Raw genomic sequence first — 25,204 nt, 5'->3', positions numbered from 1 at the left:
GTCTGAAGTAGGGTCAGACGGTATAAACGGAGGTATAAATTTGCTGTACGGTATAAATTTTATTTAAGCGACTCATCTGGCCAAGCGAGAGTTCATCCTGCCTTGTTTTGCAATGAAATAATGGGAACTGGAGCACATGACAAAAGTGGACTGTTTGCTGAATGAAAATTCTTCAGACGATCTTTTGTCACCTGAAATTAAAACATTGTAGAGTACGAAGAATGCAGAAGAATTTGCCGGCTGCAAAACGTCAGATAAATGATCAAGCAGAAAAATGTTGGGTGTTATCACTTTCTGCAGTTTTTTTAAAATTACATTTCATGAAAGTGTTTTTTAAGATTTTTTTTTTTTTCTTCACTTTACTGTAACCTACAGATAAGGGTGATTCTTAGACTACGGGCACTTATGTCCTTTGATCATATTGTATGAAAAACAGAAAAAAGGGGAAATTTCACACTTTTATAGTTATCTTTACAATGAAAGTGTTAAGAAATTTGTTCTAGTAGTCTATGATGACTTTTTCACCCTTTTTCAGCATCATTATATGCAAATATTGCCGTTTTGTGCTTGTCCCACACCCAGACTTTGATCTTCAATGATAAAAATGAATGGTAAAGAAATGTTTTTTTTTCTAATGTTTTAAAATATTTCTAATGTTTTAAAATATCTCTGAATAAAATATCAGTAAAATAATCCAAACATAATTGGGGTATTCAATGTCATACAACTGTTAGGGTTAGGGATTTTTTTTTTTTTTTTTTTTAAATGTAGTTGTCCCACACTATTGCCGTAATTTCCACCACAACACTGTAATGTCCTTTTAAACAGTTTGTATGAAAGATTGTTTGGGTAGTTTCTATGGAGATAAACAGTGACATCAGAGCACATGTATATAGCGCCAAATCACAACAAAGTTGCCCCAAGGCGCTTTATATTGTAAGGCAATGGTGTGGTTGAAATTACATTTACAAGGCCAATAGTGCCCGTAGTTAAAGAATCACCCATAAATGGTGTTAAAATCTCTGTTCCATGTGAAATATATTGAAGTAATTCAGTTAATGATGTATTGAAGTAGCTGCCATGCGGTTCTCTTACCAGCAGTACTTTACCACTTCAGAGTATTAATTTTGAAATGTTTATAAAAACGAAGACTGTGATATATAGTTGGTTTGTGCTTTAATATGTCCTGTGATATAACTGTTTGGCCGTACCGTCCAGCCCTACTGTGAAAAATCAGGCAAAAACAAATCCCATTTGTTCGTTTATCACAACATGTTCCTAAAATCCAAAGCCTGAGTCCTATTACACACATTTTCAACACATTAAAACATTTTTTAAACAAACTTGGTCATATTAAAACAATACTCGTCTTTGATGACTGCATCATATGAGAGAAATTGTTTTCTGGTTTAGGAATAAATGAAAGAATGTGAGGCCAGAAATAGATGTTTAAAAAAAAAAAAAACATTCACGTTGCTACTGGAGGATACCACCAGAGGACAGACCAGAGTACTCAGACTACAGAACATAGATTTCTATATCAAGTTGTATCATTTTGCTGATCTCTTTAAACCTGTTCTGAAGGGTGTATTTGTTGCTGTGCAACGGCGATGAGGAAGCATTTACAGTAGATGTAGGTAATTGCTGACATGGTCACACAACTAATCTTCAAAACATTTTTATTTCGTTGTTGAGCACCACGGAACGCCACAGGAGTGCTTTCCTACCTCTGGCAATCAGGCTGTATAACTCCTCCCCTTCTGCAGCATGAATTAGGGAATAACCCTGTTGTGTCTGATTTGCAGACATTAATGCTGGATTTTACAGTCGCAAGTTGAGTATTACTGTCAATGCGTCAGTGGAGCCCATAAAACTGATATTTGCGACAGTAATCCAGCATTAACATCCACAAATCATCAGACACAACAGGGTTATTCCCATTCTAATCCAGTTCCAATGTTTGGAGAGTTTATTTTTCTGTAAGTAATTCGGTCGGCGAATTGTTGTGAAAGGGTGTGGTTGGCTCCTCAAAGCTTACCATAGCAACAGTGCCTTCATGCCAAACTGGAAATTCTGTGAGCAGATTTCTCCATCTCGTCAGCTATATCGAGTTAAATCCATCAATCAATCCAGTTAAATCCATGCATTTCAGCATCATCGTGGCTGTACTAGTTTCTGTCGCTCTCAGGTGACAGTGCCATTTTTGACACCTGCGCAGCAACGCGTTCAGGGCGCGGAGTAATACATCAAATGTGAAACGGTCAAATATTTTACCACCGTCCAATCAGATTTGCGTAAATAATGTAATTGGATTAGAATACATAAACAGTTATTCAGAGGTATGTGCAGTGTTATTAAACATCTTGTGCAAATGTCTTCCAGTCATTTCGCATTAATTTGTTGTACTTATTAAAAAAAAACATTCACTGTTTACCGTTTCTGTACTCTGGCAAAATAATTTCCTTCAGGATAAAGTTGATGTGATCTCTTGTTGTTGATGATGATGATGATCATCCCGATACTGCCCCTACTGTTCATGTGTATTCTGCATCTTGTGAACATGTAGCGATAATTTGAGGATGTGCACAACGAATGCATAATATGCAAGGTACCATGCATATATGAATGAACTTTTCCCAGACCTTAGTGTAGGTCTGACCGTGTTCTTGTATTTTATGAGTACTGATGATACATGGCTGGTGGCATTATTTTATTTGCTGTTTATACTTTTACTGTAAATTCAGATTAAAATCTGCATTGACAGCACACATGGACTGAAGCTAGCTTCTAAAACCTATGCAGCATGACATAAACTGGTTTATTATGAAAAACAAAACACTGACAACCATATTTCTTCAGACATCGTCCCACTAACATGCCGATAATTAAACAGCAGGTCGTTCGCTTTATTCAGTTGCTATTGTGGGCGTACGGTGGATTTTTGGAGCTCTCTGAATGTCTGCTCCATTCACCATCATTCATTTCTCCTGAAACAAATGTTTTTGAAAACAGATTTGACACACAAAGGGGGGGTAAGTGTACTTAGAGGCTGTGATCTGTAACATGCTTTAGTAAGAGCTGTATAAAAAAAAAAAAAAAAAACAGGGCAACAGATCTTAAAACTTTTGGGACACAGACCTTAGAAGGATGCAGACCCTGATTTGGGACACAGCCACAGACTTCTGTGACGTGACAAAAGAATGAAAATCAGCCGAACCAAATGTTTCTTACAGTAGTGTAGTTTCTACATTCATATTAAGTGCAAAATGAAACCACAACCCCTTAGTTTAGCTTCAGATTAAAAATAAAATTAGCATAATTTGACTCCTTTAAGAAATTATTTTTTGTTTTGAAATAAATAGTTCCTTGTACTCCTGAAACTAAAATTAGGAAAGCAGATGAGAATTGATCCAAGGAGGTCCCCCGCCCAACTCTAATTTGTAAATAGTTATCTAAGAAAAGAAAAAAACATTTGGGGGAAAGAGAATGCACCAAGAAATTTAGTCCTTGAAATAAATCACGAGAACATAGTGGTGGGCACAGGTAACCGAAAAGTTAGCTTCAATAACCACTAAATCGCTAACTGAAAAGTTAACATAACACTAAACCGATAAACCCCTAAAAAAAATTAGTGGAAGTTAAAGCTAAGTGCTAACTTTTATTACTGACTCGGCACAGTGTAGAGTTTTAGCGCTGCAGAGGCTTCTGAGTAAATTCAATGAAAAGCAATCACAAACCCAAAACAACGAGCCACTGCCTTTGTCTTTACACACCCTGTCGGCTGCTGCAAAGATGTCTTACTTACCTTTCACAGTGGAAGTGCAGATCAAACGCAAGGCACTTTCAATCATGGTTTCATTTATAAACAGACTAATTCCAGACAATTTATCAACACATTAACAGCAACTCTGTCATTTTGACAAAGTGGAAATATTGCACTTTTAAAAGTAATGCACTAATTCTGACGGTTTAAGCATTAAACCGACCCACGCGCCAAAAGACATTATGGGAAATCAGTCTCGTCTCATCACCCCGCCCCCCCCTTCAAAATGCATAGAACACTGCCATCTAATGGATGGAGTGTGAAAGCGGCTAACAAGCTGAGTCACCCTTCACAAACAGAATTTTCAGTTTTGCAAATGCCTTTTTTTTCTTTTTTTTCTTTTACAAATGGAAAAAATTATGTATTTACAAATACACATCTATATGTAAAAACCAACAAACATGTTACAAATCAGAAAAACAGAAATCTGTGTTTGTGGATCACAAAACGTGTGCAAATCAAGGACTATTTGTCAATCACCCTCTGTGCATTTGCAGGTATTAATAAGACAAATTTAACTCCATAAATGTCTTTTCACTTATAAAAGTAAAGGTTTGCATGTATACACTGTCTTTTAAAGCAGACACACTGTTGATCATAATGCATTCCAGCAATGCATTATAGGAGTTCAGGGTTTGTTTGGTTTTTTTTTATTATTATTATTGGAGTACATTTTAGTTTAGGAGTGTTGTTAGTGTTACAGATTTGTTGTGTTTTTATAGTTCAAGGAATGTAGTTAGTTTGGTGAAGACTTATGTTGTGACCATGACTGAAAATGACATTGCGATTTACCTCTTCTGCCACTGTCTGAGCTGCTGTATGTTGAAAGTAAATGACTTTTTTTCCAGCGGCAGCCGGCCGGCCCCCTTCTGCTGGGGGAGGGCTGAGTTCCTTAAGGCAGCTTGGCTGTTGCAAAACACGCAAGAGGCAGGAATTAATGTTTGGTTTTAGGGTTTACAAATGTTTTTGACCGTTTGGTCTTACTCACTATGCCAGCGAAGAAATATTAGTGGGCTGAAAGTTAGTGGAACTAAATTTAGCAGAAGCTAATTAATCCCCTGATAGTTTTCAAAGTTATCTGAATAGCTAATCCATTCATGAAAAAGATAGCTTCGCTAATTAGCTGTTAGCGGATTAGCAGAACTGTGCCCACCACTGAAACATACACATAGAAATAAATTTCATTAAACTCAGATCATTTCAGAAAAGTCAGCTACTGAGTCACACACATGTGTGTATGCCAGAGCCAGAAAATTTTTAAATAAATTTTTACCATTGTGAAAGAGACTGTTAGAGTCTTTATGTGCAACAGATTGTTAGCCTACATTTTGGAGTGATATGCTAAAAGACAGAGGAGCATTAGGGCACTTTAATGAGTTCCCTTCTAGACAGCAGTTTTAGTTTTAAGTCTCTGCAGAACTTTGGATGATTTTATACTGTGATAGTTTTCCTCTTAGGATAAAACTGTAATAAATGTCTAAGTGCAGCTAAATATGGTTATGTGTACACTTATGTTTGGTACTCTATAAAATGTATTTTAATTTAACACTAATACAGAAAATGGAAAAATGAAAACCGGTGAAATACAAAGGCAGCTCAGAGACAACTTGATCATATGAATCACGTTTTGGTTCACAATTCATTTATGACAATACAGTCGCACTAAATCACTGAGGGGGGCGCTGTACTGCCAGTTTTAAAAGGAAAACAAAAGAGGCTGTGTTTGTGAGCAAAGACAAAGCAGAAACTGAAAATCACACCACAGAGATGCATGAAACTGATGTTCTTACACGACCTGGACATTCATGGCCTCCTGCGGCCAGCTGTATGTGTCCAGAGTGAAGGAGTCGTAATCAGGACTGTATATGTGAGACAGGAGGAACTCCTCCTTGTCCTTTGGTTCAGGATACAGTGAAGCAATGTTGTTTCTGTATGCGTAGTTTACAATCTGTCACACGGAGAAACAAAGAACCCAACAAGAAAATATAAGAGGCTGATGCAAAGCTGGAATCAGAACATTCAGAAACACAGTTGTCTTAGAATTCAGCCCAACACATGAAACAGGGTTCATAATTTACATGTTGGGCTGGAAGTATTCTATAAATTGTCATAATGGTAAACATTCTGCTGCAGGAGAATAACTAGCCAGCATTGGATGGTAGTTTGTAAGAAAGCGAGGACTGAGCCAAGATGACACGGAAGAAAGAATAAAAATGGCGTAAGAAATTCAGGGAGGAAGAGAGACGCTGGGTGACGTGTTGAGATATTGGATGACTGGACAACTACTGCTGAAGTGGTGAGGGACACAGCTAGGATGGTACTGGGTGTGACCTCTGGACAGAGGAAGGAAGACGAGGACAGTTGGTGGTGGGATGAAGAAGGATGGAAATGTTTTGACAAAGACTGTGTTGAGGAGGTGGAGGGTGTACTTTGAGGAGCTAACAAATAAATGTGGAAAACAAGAGAGCAAGTTGGATGTGGAAATACTGAATCAGGTGTGTGCGTGTGTTGTCCATTGTTCCGATGAGGATCATCATTGTCATCCAAAAGAAAAAAAGAGGTGAGTCTTCAAAGCACTTCTTTTGACCTCCTTGGGACCACTTCCCTTGCTGTAGGTCGCCGTAGAACAGATGTCTCAAACTGATTCCAGAAACGGCCAAGAGGCTACAGGTGTTCTTTGTAACCACCCACTTCATCAGATAATTTCACTGATTAGCGGATTCCATCTGTAAAGTGATGTTAATCAGTGAAATCACCTGGTGGAGTGGGTGGTTGCAAAGAAACCCTGCACCTTAGTGGCCCTTTCTGGAATCAGTTTGAGACCTCTGCCATAGAAGATCCTTTTGAGCAGCTGATACTCTGGCATGTGAGCAACACGGCCAGTCCAGCAAAACTAGGACTGCATTAAAATGGTATAGAAGCTGTCCTGCCACTTGGTGTTCAGCAGCTTTCTGAGGCATGTTGTGGAGAAGTGGTTCAACTTCTTGATGTGGCATTGGTACACTGTCCAAGTTTCACTAGTGTAGAGCAGCAACAGGAGCACTACTGGTCTGTAAACCTTCAGCCTAGTCTCTGGTCTAATGCCTCTTCTGTTCCAGACACTGGTATATAGTCTCCCAAAAGTCGTGCTGGAGCAGCAACAGGAGCACTACTGGTCTATAAACCTTCAGCCTGGTCTCTGGTCTAATGCCTCTTCTGTTCCAATGCCACTTCTGTTCCAGACACTGGCATATAGTCTCCCAAAAGTCGTACTGGCTCTTGCAATCCTGACACTCACTTCTTCATTGATAGTTATGCAATGCAAGTGTGCTGCTGAGGTAGGTAAACAGGTCCATCAAGACGAGTCAGATGGACCTGTTTACCACAATGTTCCCAGTCCCAGGATGACCTCAATGTTCATCCTGGGGTTGGATGATGCAGAAGTTCAGACTTAGGTTGTTTTTTTTTTGTGTGCTGATTGTGAGGCCAAAGGTAGTCAATCAGGTAGTGGGACAAACTGCCTACTTTTATATATATATATATATATATATATATATATATATATATATATATATATATATACTTAAAATGTCCTACTCAATACGTTGATTTAGTTTTGAGACTAGAGTACGTGGAAATATGGCATACCTTCAAAGCAATCTTGAAGGACACCTCTCTGATGGTGCTGAGAGGAGGGTAGAGTCTTCCTTCAGCCAAGTGCTCCTCTGTTACCATGTCGGCTATCGCCTGGCAGAGAGAATTCATTAATTTAATTTAAACTCATCTCATTTATGTAGATTACTTTGTATACCACTTCCAAAATGTTTCTCAAAAAATGCTTACAAATATCAATATTAAAAAACAAAAATTTAAACAATCATTAAAAGATGAACATTATCTATCACCTTGTTGATCAAGATTAAACTGAATTTGTAGAGAATAAGCAATACAACACACATTTCCTTCAAATGTATTAAGACTGTGCTAATTTGTTGTTAATGACAAAACTGATCAAAAACATATACTATAATTACTCCTAAATCTGAACCATACACCAAATTTAATGGGTTAATCCTCATGTAAAACTGTGGGCTCCATCTTCCATGTGGTGCAAAGGGATGTGCAGAGCAACATGAGTGCGTGATAGTTTCCACCCACCACAGTTGTTACTTTAACAGTCCAACGGACAGTCTTTCCAAATCATGAAATCTTTCGTGGGTGTGTTAAGACAGGAAATGAGGTGTGGTCAGGCAACAGAGCTGCAACGTTCACCACAAGAAACCATTTTTTCATTTGAGGTCCAAATTTTAAATATGGCTTAAAACAAAGACGCTGATCGTATGATCTGTCTTGTACAATAACATTAATTAGTCTGTTAGCTTCTGCTTGCTAATGCAGTGTTTGCTTTACATATAAATAACTCCCTGATTAAATTAATTTTGTTTTTTACTACATGAAGCAGTAACACTTTTTTAAAATAAATATGACAGACTGGTTTGACTTGTATATCCGTTTCGCACTTCATGACACATTTTGGACAAGAGCGACTAATACCCCAGTGTGACATACAGCCCAGAAGATAAGGAGATTCAAGGTGATAGCAAAATAGTGCAGTCGGTGGGTCACAGTACCTATAGTCATTCAGGACTTTCTGTTTGAGGTTCATCTCAAACAATGAAATAAAATCTTCATTTACAGTTGTTGATGTCACAGCTGTTCTTAATACCAGTCACGAAAGCTTATGGCGTTATGTCTCCCCTGCCTGCTGATTCCAAATCTATTTCCTTAGCAGAAAAACCGCTCACCCCTGTGTTCCTCCTCTGAACAGTAATGGACCAGATTCCAGGATATCTCGGCTGTTAAAGTGGTTGATACGCTGGTTTGCCTCGACAATTCCCGCCACACAAACAACAGTGTGTGCTCCAAATAGATTTGGACCACAGATTTCTAATCCACCAACAAACAGAGCCTTAGATATTTAACTGAATACAATCGGCTCATAACTTTTTGCACGAGCAAACCACCGCTAAACTGAAACCACCTCAGCTGAGGTAGTAACTTCACACAAAAAAAGAGTTGTGTTGTAATGCTATATTCCAAAAACAATGTTGTGATTACCGTGTCAGTTGGTTACAATAATAAAAATTGGTAAAGGAAGAAAAGACCTCTGCTGTCGTGAGGAAGACATCATCCGATATGTGGCGCACTCCGCAGGCGATAACGCCGAGCGCCACACCAGGGAACACGTAGGCATTGTTTCCCTGACCGGGGTAGAAGCTGCGCCCGTCTGCCAGGGTCACTTTGCTAAACGGACTTCCACTGGCAAAAATGCCTCGGCCCTGATCAGACAGAGGAACAAAATAATCCAAAGCAGAAATGAAAACGAAAGGAAGAATTTAGGAAGTGTCAACTGAAGAAGTTAAGACTAAAATCGTGAACTGTACCTGTGTGAGCTGGTAGCACTGCTCTGCCGTGCACTCCGCCTTGCTGGTCGGGTTGCTCAAAGCAAAAATGATCGGTCTGTCATTGAAGGACGCCATGTCTTTGATTATCTTCTCTGTAAATGCTCCTCCAATAGCAGCAACTCCTTCAAATGCAGCAAACACAGTAAGAAGCAAAACCCATCAGAATAAGCGGGGTTGCGCCATAATTTTGAGTGTGCATGCGGGTGGGGCACATGGACAGTTAAGGGATCTATTGTTAATGTTCACCTGCTCCAATGGCTGACTCGATCACCTACACTAAGTGCTATGTTTCTCACTCTGAGCGATTTAAGAAGACTGTCGTAGGATTGTTATTAAGTACTGAAGTAGAAATGATGAACTCCTAGCAGCCATATCTGGTCAAATTACAGTCTTACATTTAAGCTTTAGTGCTGCTTCTGAGGCAAACCTGGAACTCAAAAGTTGGGCTTCCATTGAAGAAAAGAAAAAGACAACCCCACCGTGGGTTCTGAACCCCAAGCCAGACTAAATTCCCCCCAGTGGGAGCTCCTCCACAGTAGCTGGACTCAGATTGGTGACAAACACGCCTCTTTGACTGTGACCAGCAGAGGGTGGTATGGAAACAGTGGCATGGCTGTTCTCTGACAAAAGTGTCAACAAAGTGATGACACAACAATAGTATGTTCTGGGGAAAACCTGGAACAACTTATGATCGAAATGCAAATAGAAATTATTAAATAAAAAAATTGGTTTGACAGTAATAAATTGTCACTTAATATTTCAAAGACAAAATTAATGCTCTTTGGAAACCGAGAAATGAAAACAAAAGTAAATCTTAAAATTGACATGGTTCCTATTGAAAGGGTTAACTAATATAGATTTTTAGGAATAATAATCGATCACAGGATGTGCTGGAAACCCCACATTGCTAGCATACAATCCAAAATGGCCAGAAGTATTTCCATAATGGGGAAAGCCAAACATTTCTTAGATCAGGAGTCCTTATATATTATTTATTGCACATTAATATTACCTTATATTAGCTATGGCATTGAGGTATGGGGTAATACATATAAAAGTAATGTAGACACACTTTTTAAGTTACAGAAAAGGGCAATAAGAATCATCCATAATGTAGGCTTCAGAGATCATACGAGTACACTGTTTTTACAATCCAAAATACTAAAATTTAGAGATCTTGCAGAATTTAAAACTTTACAAATAATTTTTAAAGTGAAACAAAACCTACTATCAGATAACCTCCAAAAATTGTTTAGTGAAAGAGAGGGAGATTACAATCTAAGAAGGAAATATAATTTAAAAAAACAGTGTGCTCGTACAACAATGAAACAAATGTGCCTTACGAGACATGGGGTGGATTTATGGAATAACCTAACTGAGGACATCAAAGTATGTAATACAGTACATCAATTCAAAAGAAATTTTAAACTCAAAATATTAAAAAAATATGAAACTGAATAACATAATTCTTAGTATACATACAGGTGTGCATGTTTGTGGATCTAAACTGTTATATTATTTGGTCATGACGAATGTATGGGAAATATGAATGCACACGAGTTGCCCATGATACATGTGTGTGGGGAAAAAAAAAAAAATTATATCATCAAAAAAAAAAAAATTATATCATCAAGTTTAATCGAATATAGGTAAATGTGCGTGCATGCATGCATGGGCTTGGGTGGGTTAAAAGTGTTATATTGTCAAATATCATTGAATTTAGTGTGTGTATTGGTGTATGTAAGGGTATTTGTGTATAGAGGTAGTGTATTTATGTAAATACATGTTGATATGTATAATGCAAGGTGTGTGTTTATATAGGTATATATGATCTCAAAGTTTTTTTATTTATTCTTGTCTGCGTAGTTGAAAATAAAACATGTGAAAGGGGGTAGAAAATATAAGTTTTACTTCATTCTACTCCCTTTGAGTAATGTACGGATTTTCAAAGATGAATGTGCGCAATGTATAAATGTTTTTAACTTGCTCAATAAAGTATTCATCATCATCATCAAAGTCTATAAGCATTTGAGTTTTGTTCTAAGTTATATGGTACTTGGTAACAAAGTCAAAATAATTTTTTCTCCTCCAATGCTGCCATTCTTTGATGTGCTCATTGTGAGGAACGCATGATCATTGAGGAAATATGAGCACATACTTTCATAAACGACACACGTGTCTTTAAACCGGTACAGTCTTTCTGCTAAATGCCGTGCAGTGGAAATGTGATGTCATATGTCCATCAGAGCCAAAACATAGGAGGATGCATCTGTGCCAAAGTAATGTGCAAATCAAGAGTGAGAAAAAAAAACCCCAAGGGAACAGCAAAAGGGAATTACAATGTGCTTGTTTGTGTGTTTGGTCGCTAAGCTGCATCTCCAAATGCTCTCCAACAGTCATTCCCAGTGAGATAGGACCCTTTCATGGCGTGTCCTAATTTAGGGTCTGCAAACTTCTAAGTGCTGTGTCCTATGAAGCTCTTCAGGCCTGCAGATACAGCAGAGGCTGGAACCAGCCACTAAATGAGAGTATTTAGGCCACAGAGTGTTTCTGCTATTGAGTCTGTAACTCTTCCGCTCCTACGCCCTGGAACCAAACAACCTTGGCAGCTGGATGGGAGACCCTAGTGGGTGTAGCCTGTAATTAAATCATTTTTTAGTACTTACAACTTTATTTATTTACAATTGCACATACGGAGCCTAAAAGTGGTTTTTAACTGTGTTGTCTTTTGTGTATGTGTGTGTAGTGGGGGGACTGGTGTATCCTTCAAAATAATTTCAAATGGGACAGAGTAGTCGCACCACTCATGACATGTATGGCCCACAATTGCAGCCTTAGAAGGATGCAGCCCCTGAACTGGGACACAGCTATGCAGTTATCAGAACCTGTAACCCAACAATCCATCTACACATTCTGAGAGAGTGGAAATGTGAACAATGATGCTAGCCAGCTAGTTAGTGAACAGGCTATTTGCTACAACATGGTAGCTGTTCTCAATGTTTTAGCATGAATGCAGTTTGAAGAAATTGTGTTCATCATTTACACAACATTGTGTCTAACTATATTTAGGATTGGTTAAATGTGTAGAACGTATTTAGCTGTATGTCATGTCCAAGAAAGTTTCTCTAACGTGTGCACAGAAGTAAAAAAAAAAAAAAAAGAACAAAAAAGACAATCTGACGTTCTATTTTCCAGGAAGTCAAATGTAGCAAAAACAAACAATCCGTTTCTGCGTTTAGCTTTATAAGGTTCTCAAACTTTTCCATCACATGTCTCACAGGTACACGCACTAATATTCACGTGTAATAACACAATGGTGCAGCTAATGCTTTAACGGCAGAAGCATTTTAGCATCAGTCGTACCTGCAAAACTGTATTGCAACTGTACAATTTGAGACCAATGAATCACAGCGTGAATTAGTGGACTGTAGAAAGTTTGAGCAAATTACCATTTCTGGCATGGCCACCAATGGATTGGATTATGTGAGGGGGGAAAAAGCACATAAATCTAATTTCTTTCTTTCTTTCTTTCCTACCACTGGTCAAGAAGTTATCAAAAGGATGTATTACAGAAAAAGGGTTATTTACTGTCCTTGCTTTGGATAAACTCACCTATGATGGCGGTGGGTTTGATGGTGTTCACCACCTCCTCCAGAGTCTTTAGGTGATGGTGGTCATGAGCAAACTCCTCCTTCTCATGGTTTAGGTGGCCTCTTCCCTGCATGGAGGTAAATGTTAAAAACACCTCCAGTTGGTGCAGTTTGTGGATTTACATAAACACAGACTACAGAACCTCCAGAATAAACCATACCTTTACAATGAGACCTTTGGAGTCCACCATCCAGATCCTCTTGGCAGCTTCTTCTCGAGTTGCACCCTCTTTGGCCATTGCCATCATAAGCAGGTGAGCAATACCCAGAGCAGCCTGACAAATAAATTAAATAAATAAATAAAAAGATTCAACATTTTTATGACACACCGGAGTGCATTTTCATGGAAAAGGTTGTAAAATTGTTGTTTCCTAAACAATGACCATGGCAACAGATATAAGGTGTTTTTGCAAGTGAGGTATGCATCATATTATCAGAGTATCATTACAACCTATCAGAAGGCTTGTCACCCAGCAGACAGCACAATACTATATGAAGGAAGCATGTACCAATACTGGTACGATTCCATTCCATTAAAATCTGTCCTTTCCTGAACACAGTGGAAGTGAGAGCCAAAGAGACGGTAAAAATGTTCACACACGTCTACGGAGGCTTGGGACACACACTGGTTTTTGTCTTCCACTTGTGATAGTCCAAGATCCAATGTGTTTACCAAGGCAAGTGGGAATTCTTTGCAACCTTTCCCATGAAAATGCCCTCATCTCAATAATTACAGGTATGTAGGAGAGCCATTTTAATTGAATAAGGGATCTTTTCACCTCTCCTGCTCCCTGGAAAACAAATTTGTGGTCCAACAGTTTGTTCTTTGTGATCTTCAAAGCTGCTAAAATCCCAGCAACAGCTACCGAAGCTGTGCCTGAAAGACAAAATAAATAAATAAATAAAGTGAGTGAGTGAAACAAATGCAACATACGTTTACATACATTTACCTATTTCTAAAAATGTTGCAATGAATATATATATAGTCTCTGACTGGGTGATTTCCAGTCTGATATTTTCCAATCTCAGACTGTTACCATGACAACTGGTCCAGATCGCGTATCAGATTTGCAGCACAGTGGCTTAGTGGTTAGCACTGTTGCCTCACAGCAAGAAGGTCATGGGATCGATTCCCACCTGTGGTCTTTCTGTGTGGAGTTTGCATGTTTTCCTCATGTTTGCGTGGGTTTCTTCCGGGTGCTCCAGGTTTCTTCCCACATTTAAAGACATGCAGGTTAGGTGAATTGGAAACTTTATAATTGTCCAGGTCTACCTTGCAAAAGAGGTCTCGATCTCAGTGGGACAAACTTGGTTAAATAAATTTTAAAAATTGCAACTTTGACATTTTCTCTCACTGAATTGGAGGAATTAACAGCTCGAAGTGGGCATGCAAAATGAAGACCACAAAGATGACAGCACAGCTCCTAACAGTCAAGAACAGACTGAAAACTTTATTACTAACCAGAACCAAGTCAGACATGAACATACTCCATAGATATCTATAAAATTCTGTCAATGCAGCTAAAAACAGCCATATAATAAACTATTTATTAGCACCACTTGCTCTTTTAAAACATATATAAACATTTTTAATTTTCCAGTAAGAGGCTCTTTTAAATAAATTATAGAACAAGGATTCAGATGCAAACCTTGCTTTGGCAACACCCAGCCTTCTTATTTTAGAGACAAGTGTTGTACTCTATTAGCACCACCAGGGGGTGCTGAGGAGTATGTAGTTCTGCACCAACATTCATGTGGCTTCATATAAATGTTAGTGTGTGTGAGTGTTTTCAAATTGTGTCACCTTGGATATCATCGTTGAAAGTACAGTAACGATTCCTGTATTTGTTGAGGATACGAAAAGCGTTTGTGTTGGCAAAATCCTCAAACTGAATCATGCAGTTCATCCCGTACCTGCAGAGCGAAATGACCATCGTTTAGAAACTGAGAACGCCCACATACCCTCTGGTTGTGTGTGTTTTTTTACTCACTTATCTGTCACAGCCTGCATGAACTCCTCAATCAGGTCGTCATACTCTTTTCCTCTGATCCTCTTATGCTTCAAACCGATGTACAAAGGATCATTCAACAGGGTCTGGTTTAAAAAAAGAAAGAAAATAATTTAAATAACACTCCACAACCAATAACTGACAATCTGAAAATTTTAGACTGTGACCAAAATGTACTTTTTATCATTTGATGACACTAAAGTGCACAATTACTGCATTAAATGTGTTTATGAACTTTAAGAATTTGAGCTGCACAGGAGGATGTTTTTTACATATTCCCCTAAAGAGATTTGCAGTATTGTGCTTTTAACATTTTCTCTAATGTACCACACTAAGTTTGTGGTGACAACAGAAAGCAGATGCTGATTCTGCAACTCCAGGTTTGACATAATCACTGTCACAATTAACCGAGTAAAGAATAATATTTTTACAATAAAATTCTACTGCATAACCAGCTTTGAAGGTTGTAACTCAAATCAATTACAAGCCGTTAGCTAAGAAGCTGTATGGTGCTACAGTGGCTCAGCATGAAGATCCAGTGTTTCATGTTTTGTGTGGAGTTTGCTCTCCCAGTCTGTCAGGATTTTCTATGTACTCAGATTTCCCCAGACAGTTCAAAGAATAGGATTCTTTATCTCCTGTAGCAGCGTCCCAGTTTCTCAACCTTTAGTCATTTTTATTTCAGCCTGACTGGTGTTCTAAGGTCATACCTGGTTGTCAGTGCCCACATCCAGCAGCACAGGTAGGCACTGCTGAGGTCGAACCCCGCCACAAGCTGTGTAGAGTGCCAATTTCCCAACAGGGATGCCCATGCCATAGCTACCCAAGTCCCCCAGGCCCAGGATACGCTCCCCATCTGTCACCACAATAGCCTAGACAACAAAAACACATTATTAGCAAAGAGTGCAACTTCAACATCTCCATGTGCAGGAAATGAGAGGTACCTTAATGTTATCTTCAGGCCAGGAGTTGAGCATTGTGGCAATGTGGCCTTTGTCGTGGATCGTGATGAAGAGTCCACTGCAAACAGTTTGGTGGAATCTTAATGCGTCAAACTGATTTGGTGACAAGGTTTAAAAGTTTGCTAAACTTGTAGACAAACTCAGTTGTGATCACTTTAGTCAGTGGTGAGAGCCCACTTGGGGGGGGACAACAACTACAAAAAAAAGCACGAGTTTGCATGCACAGAAGAAGAATCTTTAGGTTACAAGTTCATGAGGTGAAAGGTAGATCATAGTTCATCTCAACCAAATACTGGTGAGTCAGCTATGAACAAAATGCTTTAATGCACTTTAATTTTAATATGTTAACTTCTTAGCTTTGCTAGCTTCAGTACCAGTGCATTGCATACTGACAGAAGTACAAAAGCAGCAACTGAGAAACATCAGACTTGTACATTAAGCTGTTGTACAATGCAACTGGAACCGAAAAACTAACATTCCCCCCCCCCCAAAAAAATAAGCAAATAACCTAAATGCTGTTTGATGATTCACAAAATAAATAAGTAAATAAACCAGGGTTTAACGCTCTGCAAACTGAATCTGCTGTACTACACTGAATAAAAAGAAGCAGCCTGATTTAACTAAAGTTTAAGCCGATATAGGCGACAACACTAAAGATACAAAATCTGTAAATGTAATAATACAATTATGATGTATTAAACTGTAATTTGAAAATCGACGCTGAGATAGACTGGTGGACTGTCCGGGGTGTAGTCCCTCTCTTGCCCAGTGACCATGGGGATAGACCCCAGCCTCCCGTGACCCTTAACTGGTGTTTAGACAATGGAAGGATGGACTATAATGTGCGAAAAAGTAAGACTGAGGTCTCACCGTGGCCTCCTGAAGGCGAGGCCGTACTGCTGACAGGCCAGGCCGACGGTGGGAGTGTACACGATGGGCATGAACTCCTCCAGGTCAGAGGTCAGCAGACGGTAGAACAACTTCTCATTCCTGTCCTGCAGTGACATCAGCAGAATGTACCTGAAAGACACCAACACCTGAGTGTACCATCTTTATCTGACAGAGATTCAAGACTGCATTTCACTCAACTTCTATATCTTTGTGACAGGGTTGAGGAAGTCTAAGATTCAGGTTACACTTCAACACCCCCCTCTTAAAAAAAACAAACAAACGCAATCAGATGTCAAACTCCTGGGGCCTGTACTACGAAGGGGGTTAACTTACTCAGATGTAACCCGGGGTTAACTTCTTAAACCGGGGTTGACAAAACCTGGTGTTCTCAAGTGGTGTTAATCGGTACTACGACGCTGATTAAGATGTTGATTTGTTGAACCTGTGTTAACCTAATTGGAGTTTGTGCGTATTCACATAAAAGGGGCAGGTTGCAGCGCACGTCACCATTTTTCAATGATGGTCACCTTACTTTACCAAAGAAGAATGCACGATTATTATGCGGAGCTACGAGGAATTTAAATTAACGTTAAGGGGGAAGTCGAACACATTGTCTGCCAATAAAGCAAGACAGGCTTGTTGGCAACGTATTGCTGATCGGGTAAATGCGTAAGTACAATTCAACTGTTCTCCAAATCTGTTACAGATGATTAACCTGTGGAATATCTGATATGTGTAAAATAATGACCTTCTTTCATTAATTACGCCCAGATGCAACACGATTCAGAAGTGGGCATAGGCCTACTAATAGATGTTAGGTTAATTTAATGTTTCCTAAATAGGCTACCTATCTAAGGATTTAAAGCCATTAATGGTATTCTGTTAACATAGTTACATATATATCACTTTGGCATGAAGGTTATCCAACAGGACAGCCCCATGTGGGGAGAATAAGAATGTGAAATATGTAATTACAGTAATTGTATATTAGAATATTTAGAAAAATCACCCAAACCAAAGCAACCCTTATGTGGCTGAAATAAGTGAAAAGAAGGTGAGCTTAGAGTAGACTACACGATAATGGGTATATGAAATAGGCCAAATAGAATGGTTATGCCTGCACATTGATACTGTGAAAAGATTTGCGATTGACATAATCGCCCTCGTACTCTCCCAGGGGTGCACTGATTGGGATTTGCGTGCAATCAATGGCTCCTATTACTCTTGGGAAACCTAGGAGAAATTGTTATTGATAAGCCCCACTTCGCTTAATTAATGGACATGCATTAGACCTATTTTGATATTAGTAATTACCCGCGATTGCATAAAACCCTTCTTTGATTTGCATTGCGGATAAACGGCCAGGGAAAACGACAAATGCATCCAACAGTTTAGATAGAGCAAGTACTACCTTGCGAATCATACGACATACAGTATTCTTGCTCAGATGTTCAGCATCACCGATGGAATACATAAATTGTCCACTGGCAAAATATCTAAGCGCAAGGCACATTATCTGCTCGATCGTCAGGGCAGTGCTACAATGGGTGATGTTACAGACGTCTGGCCCAATCAGCTGACAAAGATAACGAATTCCCTCGGCTGAGAATCTATATCTTTCATGGAGAATATCTTCCGGGTATGTCAGCGGATTTAAAAGCCCTCGCCCTGCGAAGAGAGCCCCTCACAATTTGTGCCCCAATATCAAAGGATCATCCAGGTAGGCCGGCATTGTCTTCGGAGTGATTGAAGGTGGATGGGCGGTACTTATAAAGGGAGTGGTTAAGCGAAAACCTCAAGCTAACGTAGAACATAACCTGCTCGGAGCAGGTTTGGCACACAACATAAATTGCCATGGCAGCATACCTCCATTAAAACCTATCCACCTTTCGTAGTACGGGTTAACCGGGAAGTTACTCCACACGTCATCAACTTACTCCCGAAGTTACCCTGATAAGCCAGTAACCCCGCTTCGTAGTACAGGCCCCTGAACCCTTCAATTAATGGGCACCAGTCACCCCAGACTCAAACTAACAACATCAGTTTAACTGATTTTTACAAAACAGAGAGGAAAAAATGATGGGTGGAGATGGAAAATGTCAACCACTTTTAATGTGAGATCCAGATTTTTAATATACTGTCATTTCAAGAAACTCTGTGGCCTATCTCAGAACAGACTCCATTAAATTCAGAATTCTGGATAAATTTAAGATAGGCCATTTTACTTTTTTTTTTTTTTTAAATGCCAGGCTTGTTCCGTAGTCCACATTATATTTTATGCAGGATGTAGATGAAGAGGTGGAGTAAGGATATTTTCAAATAAGATTTTTTGTTTTGCAGCTGACTGAGAAAATCAACCATAGGGGCCCAAAACATGGAAAGTGGCATCTCACGGATTTTAATGAAACTGGCTGTGTGAACAGTACTTGGCTAGTGTAAAACTTCCCCAAAATATTTGGCCATAATATTAAGTGGTTGTCATGGTAACCAATCGTGACTTTTTGAGGCAAATGCGCCTCCAAGTCAGCAAGCTGATATGACCAAAAATGGCATTTTTGAGTACATAGAAAAAGTCATAAAAACACTTTTTAAACAATGTTTTAACACTCGTTTGTGAAGTAGCATAACTCTCCTTGGTGTTTTAAACATACTGTGTCTTTTGAACAGACATTTGAGAAATTATGAATTAAAAAAAAAAAAGTCCTATGTGGAGCTATCGAATTAGTTAAAAACATGCTTCACTAAAATTTAAATTGTCGGCGATCAGACCTAATCTGTGACCTCATATTCGGTAGATATTGAGAAAAATGGTGCATCTTCCCATGCCTGTTAAAAAAATTAAATTGCATCTGATGGAAAATGCACCAATAGGGGGGCCAAAACTTGTGAATTTACTGTCATTTTCAGTGTGATATTTATCGTTCAAACGGTTCAAGGAAACTTTAACCGCCGTGTGTTTTGATGATCTTTCCTGGTGGTTGAACAACAACAGCATGTGCACAACTGTCAGATCAGCTCGAAGTGAAAATAGGACAGAGTAAGTATTTTTTGTGTGTTTCTTTTTTAATTGTTTCAATCAGTATTGTATTGGCAAGTTTCAAATTTTTTTTTTATTTATATTTTTATTTTATTTTCATGACATATACATCAGATATAAATTACCAAAGAGGTGATCACACACAAAACAAAAAAACAAAAAAAAAAAAAGAAAAAGAAAGGGAAAAAACCCATCATTTTTAAAAATACGTTTTATTGGCTCCCATTTACAATTATTTGACACAGAATCTTGTTTGTAATGTTCTTGGATAAATAGTAATAGGCTCTGCATACTGATTACCCGTTGATAACATTTTGTGTTGTAAATATATTTTTTTATGATAATAAATAAAAGATTGATTAGTGTTCTCCACTAATTATTCCTAGCATTACATTGCATTTATTCATATATGGTCTTATATATCGTAAAACCTTTGTACAAAATCTTTCCACAGGTCATTTACATGTACGAGGTCTGTTAGAAAACTATCCGACCTTTTTATTTTTTGCAAAAACCATATGGATTTGAATCACGTGTGATTGCATCAGCCAAGCTTGAACCTTTGTGCACATGCATGAGTTTTTCATGCCTGTCGGTTGCGTCATTCGCCTGTGAGCAGGCTTTGCGTGAGCAGTGGTCCACCCCTCTCATCGGATTTTTTATTGCGAATAAAATGTCTGAATGATTTGGAGCTTTGCCGCATCAAATTTTTCCAGAAACTGTGAGAGACCACCAGGTGGACACCATTCGGAAAGTTCAGATGGCTTTCAGGGAAGATTTTATGGGGATTACACAGATTAAGGAGTGCTCCAGCCGGTTTAAAGACCGCCCACAGCAGCTGAGAGTGCGGCGCTCGGAGAGCGCCGATCGACAGGCTGAAACCCCGCTGAAACAACCAGATCATTTCCAAAGTGAAGGCTTTGTTGATCCGGGATGTCGTCTGACTTCCACAGAAATGGCAGAAGACATGGACATCAGCACTGTTTCGGCACATTCCACTGTTACAGGAGTTTTTGTCATGGAAAGAGAAGCGGAGGGATGCACCACGGAGTCGCTCATGGCGCGGGACAAAAGCACCTCCGTGTTGGTCTCACAAGACGGCTTTCAGACGGCTTTCGGTGGCTTTTCAGTCGTGTGACTATCCGAGAAATTGTGGATGAGCTGGACATGCCAGAACATGTCCTGTGAGGCTTCATCACGGTGTTGCTTTGCGCCATGCAGCTCCGTCCTGATGCGCGAATTTCTCCGCTCCTCTTTCCATGACAAAAACTCCTGTAACAGTAGAATGTGCCGTTCATTTCCAAAGTGAAGGCTTTGTTGATCTGGGACGTCGTCTGACTAGCACAGAAATTGCAGAAGACGTGGACATCAGCACTTTTTCGGCACACTGAGACGCATACAATCATAGAATAGATGTTCCATAGTTTCAATGTGGCTTCCACAGAAGTAGCATGTGTCTAACTGTTTTTTTGCCATATTTCACTAGTATTTCATTAGTCACAATAGCTCTGTGCAAAAATTTATATTGGAAGGATCTCAGTTGGCTATTTTCAGTACAGGATCTCAACTTTGTAAAACATTGTTTCCAGTGATCTTCACTTACTACAATTTCTAGTTCCCTGGACCATTTATCAACTCTAGAATGGCTTGCATTTCTGGCATTAATTATATTCCAATATACAATTCATAATTTATACACCAGGAGATCAGTGCAAACAATGCTGCCCCCTCTGCTGTATACTGTCTGATGTAATCAACACTGGACCCTGTCGAGGCTGTTGACTGTGTGGCTGCAGAAGCAGAAGGTGGACTGCCGTCACTTGTGGAGAGTGTTACCAACGCCCTACAGTAATGTTCACCCTGCCAGAGTCTACATGTTGCGCTCTGTTTTGATTGTACATTGTGTCATGGACCCTGTGTCCAGTTGTCACTCTGTGTATGATATATATTGTTGCAGCACCAGCTTCTTTTCCTTACCAAGTCTGTGTCACCTGGTGGTGGTGACTTGTCCTTGACTGTGTGTTATTGTGACCTACACTTGGTTGTAGTGACTTGCAAGTGTCCATTTGTCAATAGTTTGTAGTTACATGTGAGTTATCAGTTATCACTTGGTATTATTAACTTGTGTACTATGTTAATTTGAAACTTGTGGTTCTCATATTTTGGGAGATTGTTTCAAGAATTTCATTACTTCAGTTTCTTCAAAATTGGCTGTTGGGCGAAATATGGTTACATCTATAGGACACGTATCAGCATTGAAGTAAAACTGCAATAACTTTTTAGTGTGTTTTTATATTCTCCAGTGATTACTATTTACATCAGATATGATGGCAGGATGATTGGATTGTCCCACCATTCTATGAGATTATGTGAAGTTAACCATTTTCACCGTTTTTTTGTCAAATTTCTGTTCCATGATAATAAAATGAAATTTATATGACACACATGGGCATTGGAAGAAAATTGCTATAACTTTTTTAAAATGTGTTATCATGGTCTACAGGGGTCACTCTATAAATGACATGATGACAAGATGATAGGTTTATGCTCACATTCTGAAAGACCACATTTGCTCAAATTTCCGTTTTAGCCAAATATGGTGAGATGTATATGACACATATTGGGATTGAAACAAAATTGCAATAACTTTTTAATATGCTATCATGGTCTACAGGGGTCACTCTATAAATGACATATGATGACAAAATGATAGGTTGATCCTCACGTTCTGGAAGATCATATCAAAATAGCCATTTACACTGTTTCTTCAAAATTTACCAATACTTGAATCTGGGCGAAGACTGAATTGTTCACAAATTTTCCCTTGGTCCGATGCAATTGGATTTTTTCCCAGAAATGTGTAGCTCACAAATCTATCTTTCATATTTATGTTAGCGAAATGGCCTACCATGGTCCGAACACTGGCAGTCGCGCAAGGAAAATTGACAATATTTTGAATTTTTCAAACTTGTAAAATTTGAATAGAGGTCACGTTATAAAACGCAAATATTTTCTTTTCAATTTACGGGCATGTATGTATGTTGCACCTCATTTGAAAATATACAGCATGCACATTTCAGGGATGTGTACCATTCATGTATAGGTCTAGGAAATCTTTTTCTAATTTGCACATGAAAAGTCTGAGTGGCCACAATGGCTAATTTAGCCCCTTTTTCAGCATAGCTCATTTCTATGGCAACCAAATTAAATTTTTCAAAAATACTTTGGAAAATGCTATTTTTCACCTAAATAAGCATGTGTGAAGAGCTTTGTCAAGATCCGCCAACCCCGACTGTCCACCCCATTGCTGATTTTCTCAGTCAGCTGCTCTTAAATCATGAGATATTAAGTCATGGACACAATATCACAAAAAATGTTTAACATGGGTGGAAGGGGGAAAAAAAAAACCCTGCTTAGCTGGAGGTCTGCAATTTAAAGCTACATCCCTAATGTACACAGTTTAAAGCTACACTATGTAGGTTTTAGAGTAGTTTATTAGCATAATAGGCTACAATATTCATAACCATCAGTTCATTAGTGTATGCAACACCAAATCAATGCATTTTTATTAGCTTAGAATGAGCCCTCCATATCTACATTCACTCATGGAGGCTGCCATGTTGGTACAGCAGCAGGCACGTCTCCCAAAGATGCACCTAGACCGCACTAATTCTTACACACTGTAGCTTTAATAAGTGTGTTTCCATGTAAACCATATGATAAATAAGATCTCAGACAACAGAAATTAATCATGTCCTCATTGCGTCCGAGAACAGTTGCCACTCCACCTGTGTAAAGTCTCAGCATGTATGTACTTATATCGATTCTCACTTGTCCAGAGGATTTGTGCGCGTTTCGTAGCTCTTCATGACACGCAGGACTTGCACTTCCTGGGAAAGAAAGCAGGGCGGCAGCAGGCCGTGGATACCCAACTGTAAGCGCTCTTCCAGTGTGAACGCCATTCCCTACAGGGTGGGAAAGGAGCACAGATCCAATAATATGTTCCATGCAAAGAGGCCCCACACTAAATTTAAAGAAAACATTCTCATATTAAACAACCCAGACCGCAATGACTCATCTGTGAGGCATCGCAGCCTGAGGTTAGCACTGGGTCAGTCACACTACGACAGCGGCCTTTTTGTTCTTTTTCTCCATTTTATTCAAAACCGACCATTGGGGCTTGGATCCATTTTAAGAAGTCAAACACAAGAAGAAAGCAGTCAAAATGATTTGCAAACTGACAGCAGCTGATACGAGGACACACAGTTCTAGAAAACTATCTTGTTCCTCTCATGTCTCGACGCTGCCAGGCATCAGAGGGTACGGCTTGAGGGGGATGGAGCTTTAAACTATTTTTTCTGTCCAATAGTCTGGGAGTCTGAATCCACTCCCCTCGCAGCTCCACTTTCCTGTGCTGCTGCTTCATCTCTTCCTCGTTTAATTCTTGACATTACAGGCAGCACTCACCTACAGCCCGGCTTTGAAACGTGACACTGGATTTGGTATACGACGACAAATTTTACAAGCTCTTTATAATTTAATGTACACTGTCGTTCTCATGAGCTGTTTGCATTTACACTGAAGAGTATCATCATACAAGTGAAGTTCCCATGGATATTATTTGCATACTATACAACTGCATTTACTGTATCTAGTAACATGGACAAACAAGAACAATAAGAGTTTTGTTTTTCACATATTAATTACTTCATCCAATGACACTTATTTATTTGCATTGTATTTTCTATTGCAAATGCATGAACTGCAAATCATGTGTAAAAATGTATAAACCCAACTGCAAATAATAAATGGAGATAATGTGGTGACACCATTTTAAAGTGTCAAATGTAAGGTGGTTATGATAATGACAGTAGATTTCTCCAGGACTGGCTAAATATGTTAGCCTCAGGATCTCTGTGATGCTCTGTGCATCACTGATGTAGCTCGTCATGTGCAGTCACCCAAATCAGTACAATCTCCCTCCTCTTCTTTTCAGTTCATGTAAGCACCCTGCACACTGTGCTGTTCGTGTACCCCCTTTCCTGCAGTGCACACATGATCGCATGTGAGGTCACTGTTTCCTCAAGATCAGAGACCAGCGGCAACAGAAGGAGAACCAAACCACGTGTGACCACACGGACTGATACTTGTTTCCTGATCTGCCTTTAGTCTCAGACATGGTCTTTGTTTGTCAGACTCAAAGGAACCCATGAAGACCTTTCGTCTGCTCTTGATTTGGAAATAACTGAAATGGTATGATCGTTATGGGAAAGTATTTGTAGATTCAGATGAGTCATTTGTTCCGTTGGCAGTAATTTTTTTGTAGATTTGTGGAGGGAACGCCTGCTTTAACAAATACATTTGCTTTCAGGACTGGACATACTGTAT

General features: G+C 39.1%; 1 protein-coding gene across 2 annotated transcripts in view; it reads right to left on the bottom strand.

The window, feature by feature from the left end:
• Positions 1–5,179: 5,179 nt before the first annotated feature.
• Positions 5,180–25,204, bottom strand: part of me3 (malic enzyme 3, NADP(+)-dependent, mitochondrial) — a 39,372-nt gene continuing 19,347 nt past the window's right edge. The window contains exons 2-14 of one of the 2 annotated variants that reach the window (XM_034186390.1): positions 23,648–23,781; positions 16,759–16,908; positions 15,871–15,946; positions 15,637–15,798; positions 14,909–15,012; positions 14,722–14,831; positions 13,697–13,794; positions 13,079–13,192; positions 12,880–12,985; positions 9,247–9,389; positions 8,968–9,141; positions 7,451–7,549; positions 5,180–5,771 (exon numbers count right to left, since the gene is read on the bottom strand). In XM_034186390.1, coding sequence (XP_034042281.1) covers positions 5,610–5,771; positions 7,451–7,549; positions 8,968–9,141; positions 9,247–9,389; positions 12,880–12,985; positions 13,079–13,192; positions 13,697–13,794; positions 14,722–14,831; positions 14,909–15,012; positions 15,637–15,798; positions 15,871–15,946; positions 16,759–16,908; positions 23,648–23,781 — 1,632 coding nt within the window. In that variant the 3' untranslated portion in view covers positions 5,180–5,609. The remainder of the gene's footprint in view (positions 5,772–7,450; positions 7,550–8,967; positions 9,142–9,246; positions 9,390–12,879; positions 12,986–13,078; positions 13,193–13,696; positions 13,795–14,721; positions 14,832–14,908; positions 15,013–15,636; positions 15,799–15,870; positions 15,947–16,758; positions 16,909–23,647; positions 23,782–25,204) is intronic. The other variant, XM_034186388.1, reaches the window with a different exon arrangement.

The sequence above is a fragment of the Thalassophryne amazonica genome, chromosome 14 (assembly GCF_902500255.1).
Source record: "Thalassophryne amazonica chromosome 14, fThaAma1.1, whole genome shotgun sequence".
Lineage (NCBI taxonomy): Eukaryota > Metazoa > Chordata > Actinopteri > Batrachoidiformes > Batrachoididae > Thalassophryne > Thalassophryne amazonica.
Note: the sequence above shows the minus strand (reverse complement) of the source record. Positions and strands in the feature narration are given on the sequence as shown.